The 7,266-nt window shown below is 41.5% G+C and overlaps 1 protein-coding gene across 2 annotated transcripts in view; it reads right to left on the bottom strand.

The window, feature by feature from the left end:
* Window positions 1–7,266, bottom strand: part of SULF1 (sulfatase 1) — a 237,705-nt gene that overhangs the window by 72,335 nt on the left and 158,104 nt on the right. For both annotated transcript variants that reach the window (XM_019527775.1, XM_019527774.1), the window contains exons 7-8: window positions 4,117–4,268; window positions 1,768–1,937 (exon numbers count right to left, since the gene is read on the bottom strand). In XM_019527775.1, coding sequence (XP_019383320.1) covers window positions 1,768–1,937; window positions 4,117–4,268 — 322 coding nt within the window. The remainder of the gene's footprint in view (window positions 1–1,767; window positions 1,938–4,116; window positions 4,269–7,266) is intronic.

Below are 7,266 nucleotides of genomic sequence, written 5' to 3'. Positions count from 1 at the left end.
GTGCTGGATAAGAGAGACAGCAATTTTGCTCCATGGAGACCTGGCTGACTATATTGTGTTATTTCCTCTTCTGTATTTTCAAAAGCTAACATTGAGTTTTGGTAGCCAAAAGGTGTCATGGGATTGTGAATGCCAAAGTATGTTTGCTTGATCATGAATGAGAGCACACGTAGTCAATGAAAATCTTTAGTTTATTCTATGATTAAAAAGTCCCTGGACACTCTAGAGGTAGGGTTTAGAACAGGAGACAGAGCTGAGATTCCTCCTGTGTTATTACTGAGAAGAAAAATGAAAATTTTTGGTTTCTACTCATCTTGTACATTTCTGAAAATCTCCTGACATTAAAATATACATAATAATGAACTGTCCCAGAGCCCCAAATTCTAACAACTCTGAAGCCTCTTAATGAACTGGTAACTGTGCACGTCTACACAAGATACTAACTGCACAGTAGCCTAATAACACTGCACAGTAGAGTGCTGGGCAAAAACTATACTAATATGTTACTGCCTGTGTGCCTGCAGTACTACACAGTAGTACAGGCAGTTCTTGACTTACAACGTTTTCAGTTACAACTTTTCGTGCTTACAATGTTTATAAATTGACACCCTGTTTCAACTTTATAACGTCAGTTTCGACTTTACAACACTTGATCTGATGCAACACCATGCCAATGAACAAGTTAGCTGCATCGCTCATCTCCCTGGAGAACATCTGTCCAAACTTCCTTGGACATTTTCTTTAAGAAAGCAGACAAGACTACAGAAAAACCTGCAGCCAAGACTCCCGAGAAGACTCTGGCCAAGAACCCTTCAAAAAGTCCAATCAAGAGCCTTTCAAAAAGTCCAGCAAAGTCACCTCAAAGAAGTACTTCCAAATCAATATGATTGTTATTTACAATATAAATACATTAATATTACTCATCTATAATTGATCGAGTACAAAATTCTGGGGTATTTTTGGTGAAAATAGGGTATCAAGCCTTGGTTTAGCAACCAATCCCCCATTTCTAACATTGTTTCTTGTGAGAAAATTGGTTCCAACTTACAACATTTCGACTTAAGATGCGGTTTTCAAGAACCGATTGTGTTGTAAGTCCAAGGACTGCCTGTACTAAACTATCCAAGTACTAAATGTAATGCGCCGTAACTACAGCGCATTAAAGAAGGTGCAGACATGGCCACTATGACTGGGCTTGGCCCTGGGATCAAGGACAGTAGAGAGAGGCTTCATAATAGTATAACTATCTACTAAAAATAAGAAGCAATATGCTATTAAAAGTACAGTTTGGCAGGTTGTTTGGAAACCAGGCTGTTTCTAGTTAAGCCTAGTGCATATATTTACACAAAAGCTACTAAAGGGCTCTACTATTATTAATGCACTCAGATAATCAGACCCCAGGAAAAACATGTCCTGGAGGAATATGAACAAACAACTCTGGATTCCATTCCCATCAGTGTCCACACAATTCAGGGTACTGTAAGAAGCTGAACACCTCCTCCCTCCCCTCGCCCCCATAGAACCAAGACTCATGTCACTTATCCAGAGAGAACAGCCTGTTTCTAGTGTAAGAACCACGGAAGTGTTACTAGCAACTACAAAACAACAATATCAGTACAATGTGAGTCCAGCAAAAAAGCATTCATATGCACAGCTTTTTATAGATTCCTTACATTTGAATTCTATTTTTCTTCAGTGTCTCAAAAAACAAATCTGTGAGAGGCAACACAAATAGCCAGTGTTGACAAGAGTCTGAATTTTACTTACATGTGCTGTGAAGCATTTGGATAGAGCTCTGAGAATTGTGGTGCAGAATCTTCAGGGCCATGGGGGGCAGCATGGCTGATAACCATCATTATGGGCCTATGAGGATATATTCTCTTAGACATTTTGAAATAATTAATGCTCTCGTTAGTGATTAAGTCTGTGAAGTAGTCCTGTAACATACATTTAAGACAAAATAAAAGTTATATAGTACATAATCAACCAGATCACATTCTATTTACATTTTAACTGCTTGGCTTTCTTGCATATGTACTGGCCTCTAGCTGCTTTACTACTCCATCCAGGAAGAACACAGACAATTTGCAGATGTTTCCTCAGCCTGATGAAGGGTATTTGTACCAGAAAGCTTGCAAAGAAGAATTTTTCCAACTAACTGAATTGGTCTAATAACAGATATCAGATTTACCCAAAGAACCTTATCTGTCTATTAAGTCACTGTATTCCAAGTTATCACTAGAGCTTAGATCAGGAAGTAAAAACATACCTTTGAAGAGACATGTGAGCCTGAAGGACATAGGAGAAACCAAGCTCTAATGACTTTTTTAAAGTAGGCACAATATGAGATGGGAGTGCATTTTGCAAAATTCTCTTATCCAGAAAATAACAGGTTCTGTTAACTATGACCATCAAAGTTGGCCACAGAACATTTTGTAACATACAAGCAGCAGATAACATAGACATATAGATTTCTCAAATTTGGTTGATGAAAGTCTTGACAAAACATGACTCCAAACTACAGAAAACTATGCACATTTAATATGGCCTCATATTTACTCCTGAAGGCTTTGTGTGTGTTTTTTAAAATATAAATTTGCATGGGAGCAATCTACAACACTTAACATATTGCAAAAATACAGTTGTCTAGGAAAAACTTTAACAAAGAAATGGCAAACATATATATAGGGAGGAGCTGAATTCCTTCAGGCTCAGGTTCTTTTAATTATACAACTTAAAGGAGTGCAGCTGGTGAGGCTAAGGTGGTGAGCTGCTAATAAACTGGCTTAACCCACAGTCAAGGTGGCAAGTAGAAGCCTACAGGGAAAAGGACGAAATGGAAAGAAGAAAAAAAGATGAACACTTAAATTAAACCACCTGCCACCACTAAGCATTCATCATTGGCCTGGAGGTTTAGTGTGAGCTTCACTGAGAAACTGCTGAGACAATGTTTGTAATTTCAAACACTTCCAGGCATGACTAATCACATGTTGTGGATTCAAGGCCCTGAACAGCTGCAAAATCAGTGCCTGAGGGACAGGGTCTGTGATGCATGTCAGTGTTAGGACAAGCCAACCAGCTGGGACCTTCTCACTCAGAACCCCCTCCCCCCCACTCCCCCCAATACAGTAGCTTTAAATTAAATGTTCATGGTCCTGTAACAATATGATGGAGGCAGTATTACTTGTTTACAAAAACAGTGAAAATTTGGTTTCCCTTCAGAGTACCAGAGTTCATACCAATTTTTGGTATGAAATAGACCCAGATTAGAACACTGCCTGGATAAGTGCCTTTCCAAAGCATCCATTTCCCTCTTGTTTCCCTATACATTGTTCACTCTTGCTATGGACACAGGGCACATAAAGAATTCATGACTAACCAATAATTCTTTATTTTCCACTTTATGTTCTATGCAATCAGTAACATGTAATTTCTGTGGGTGGGTAAATCAGAAACTGCTATTGTGAGCTTCCAATAAAATCTCATTACATGGGTCAGAAACCACAGCTGCAACATCTGTATTATCTTCGGTGAGCTACACACTGAGGAAATTCCAATTCATTTTATGTAGGCTGGAAACTTTAGGATTTGTAGTACTAAACATTTATAACAAATCTCACTGTAATGGGCTGGTCACCTTGGCATATCCTCCAGATTTTGTCATGAGTGCAAACAAAGACTGAAGTTTTCCAAACCCTTCTTTTTTTTTTAACTTATCATATCTGGAGTCTGACACCACAGCCACATTTTTTTACACTGTATAATGGAAAACAGCACCAGTTAAGCTTTCCTTCTGAGAGTAAAAACTATTGTCTTAACAGCTACTCTGTAGTCTTAACTTTGAGTTCAGTAGAATAAGGCCAAAATTTTCTTCAGAAAGGTCTTTTATTTGTTTATTTATTTATATAGAGCCACCCATTTCTACCTTAAGGTTAGAAATCAACCAACTAAATTATAGACCTGTTTTAACTTTTTGGCCATTCCACAATAGGACAAAAGACTGACCTTAAATGCACCATAAGAAAACATATTGGGTGCTATTATTAATTAATAAAGAGAAAAATATTTTTAAATAGATGAAGTCATTTGATACTGTGTAATGTGTCTGGAAAATACCTTTGCGTAATCAAATCCATGCTTCTCTTTGTTGCCATTCCGACAAATGGTGTAATTATAGAAGCGAGAGTTCTTGACTAATCCAACCCACTCTCTCCACCCAGGAGGAATGTAGCTGCCATTGTATTCATTGAGGTATTTCCCAAAAAAAGCTGTGAGGGGAAAGAAGGCACACACATCAGGCTTTACAAAATTAATTTTCTAGTTGGATGCAAATGCATATATATGTGAATAAAGTTTTTTTTTATTATAGATAACAATATATGGATTAGTATACATCAAAAAGCTGCTTTCACCTAAAAATCTGCTTTCTAAATTCAGTTTGAGGGGGTTTTAACAAATGCATAATTTTAACACCTGCTTTTTATTGTTCATATTATTGTTCATTCATTTGTGTTTATTTTTATTATTATAAAAGTGGTGTTTAGCAGATCTGGTTTATATCAGTATTACCAGTTATCTTTATTTTGGGGTTTCGTCTAACACAGCAACTTCTGGAGTCATGTGATTATAGCTACGAACAGACATTCTGACAGAAATAGCAGCACCAATGTTCAATCTTCAGCTGCCCTTTCTGCCCAGCCTCTGTACCTTCCTGAGGCTGGGGTGATCCAGGTGTGGGGAAGGCGAGAGAAGCAGTGTGCCTGCTTCACTCCTCCTGATCCCCAGGGGGAGTGTGGTAGCAAGGACAGACTCCCCATGCCTTCCCTTGACCAGGGTCTAGGGAACAGGCAGGGAGAAACCTCCTCCACTCCACTCCCAGTCTCTGGGAACAGAGAGAAATGAGCACTGGCACAACGTCCCCAGTCCCTATCCCAAGCTTGGCAGTGCCTAGCTTGGGGAAGAGGCAGGGAGCAGTGGATATGCTGCTCCCTGCCACTTGGCTCCCAGTGCCCAACAGCTGAGTAGCGGGGGCTATGCAACAAAGCTTCTTACACTGAGAACTCCAGTATGAGAAGCAGGTGGGGAGCAGCTGGTGGCAACTCCTTTCCTCCCCTCCTGGTCTACAGGAAGGGCAGGAACAGCAGCCCTCTGCACCTTCTCCAGAGTGGTGACCCCAGTCTTTTCCCAAGCTCCACTCCTTCTGGTCCCCAAGGCAAGTTAAACCAGGGGAAAGCATGCAGACATTCAGTCTCCCGGGAGAAACTCTCTTGGGAAAGATTTAACTCTGGTTGTTCCTGGGTTATTTTTCTCTCAGAGCAGCCATTTTTGCTCCAGGAGGAAAAAAAAATTGAACGTTTGCTGCCATCAGGGAACACTGTGAATTCCCTGGCAGCGTTTCCAGTTCCATTTCATATACCCCAAACTCTGTTTCTTACTAATAATTGGAAGCAGCATGACAGCTCCTTAATTTACATCAAAACAAAAAGCACATGTGAGCAGGGATGTTAAAAATTCACATTCTATAAGAATGGGCTTGGAAAGTCTCTACTGGGAAAAGTGTTGGAATGTCTTCAGTTTAACTTTAGTAAAAGCAACATTAATGTGGTATGATCCAGCTATGTATCTGCCAAGTGTCATTCAGCTGGCATTATGGTCACACATTTGCTCCTGATGCTACTCTCATGCCAACCAGAACACCACTCATAAGCAGGGAGCCTGGTTTTCCCTGATCAAAAATAATTGCAAATTCTCTGATAAAAACAAAAAAACCCCCATGATTAAAATTAAAGGCCCCTGGGTATCAGGGTGTGGGGCTGGCTCCCTGCTGCTGTGCACACTCCCAGGGGTCAGGGGGGACCCATGCCCCTCAGATCTGTGCATGGTGCAGAGGCTGCACACTGCCTGCTCTGGGCTCAGATCCCTGTTCTGCTACCCTCCCCCAGGTCCTCTGCAGCCCAGCAGGTGCAACCCGATGCTGCAGAGCATAGTGGGGCCATGTAGGAAAGCTGCTTGCCATTGTGAGCTCTGAGCTGCTCTGGTGACGCATGCTCTGCCCATGTGGCAGCAGTGGAGGTGGCAGGGGAGGCTCCTTGAAATTTATCATATTTTACAAGTTATAAGCTTTGTAAAACTTCAATATATATATGGTCACTGGAGACTTGCTAGAGTTTTGTAGCTTAATTCCTCCAAGAATCTGTTAGCATTTAGTATGTTCCAGCCAAGGCTTCAGCAGAATCTTTTCTTAAACTTGCAGTTATCTGCTGTTTCAGGCTATATGCGGTTTCAGTACTGGCAGCTATCTGCCCTGAATACAGAGGGGACAAGAATGAGGGCACGGAAGTAGGATGGACATAGGAAGGAAGAGGAACAGAGGCATAGCAGTGCGGATCTACATCTGCAGCAGTGCCAGCTCCAGCCACCCCAATTGTGACAGTGCAATCAGCTGCAACTGCAGCAATAGCTGCTTTTGTGCTCCCACACAAAGGCAGCACCTGGGGCTACTGCACGAGTCACCCCCCATCAGTTAAGTTACTGAAAAGGAGACTTGAGGCTGGCAGGGACATACTGTACAATTTAAGGACAAATTAAGACTACATAGGCAAACTTAATTTTGGCATTTCCACTTGTAAGTGCTTAATTTTACAACCGTAATCATGCTTTTTTAATATAAGATTTTGTATAATTTTAGGCATAAGGGATGAGGGGATCAGAACATCAGCAGCCTTGATAACAGATTGAACTTGTCAATTTATGGCCTCATACAGACATTCAATTTCTTCTGGGAGATTTGCTGCTCTCACAAGAGAAACCATGAGTGCGTTCAGCTTCCTAGAGTAAAAATGGCTCCTCCAGAAGAAAAATAACCTGGGAACAACCAGGGTTAAATCACTGCCAGGAGAGTTTCTCATGGGAGAGTGAATATTTATACAAGCTGTGGCTTCTCTTAGAAGATAACATTATCCTCATCATTCCTCCTCCCTCCCCCCCGATTAGGGAGACTCACTGCTGCTCCATGAAGGAGAGGAACATCCCCCCACACACCCCTTCACAATTCCCACATTGTATTGCAGCAAAACACAAGATGACCATGGGACGTCTGCACCAGCCCATCAAGGCTGCCCTATGGACTGCTGCCATCTGTCACCAAGCAGACTAAGGAAGTCTGTAGAGTGTGCTGAGATGTGCACAGCCTCCCCCACCCCCCACCCCCACCTGCAGCACTACAACCTCTCCACTTTTCAGGGCCTCAGCATTAGAATGTCAGTA

Source organism: Gavialis gangeticus, unplaced genomic scaffold (genome assembly GCF_001723915.1).
Source record: "Gavialis gangeticus isolate Ggan-Ray unplaced genomic scaffold, GavGan_comp1, whole genome shotgun sequence".
In the NCBI taxonomy this organism is placed as follows: Eukaryota; Metazoa; Chordata; order Crocodylia; family Gavialidae; genus Gavialis; species Gavialis gangeticus.
Note: the sequence above shows the minus strand (reverse complement) of the source record. Positions and strands in the feature narration are given on the sequence as shown.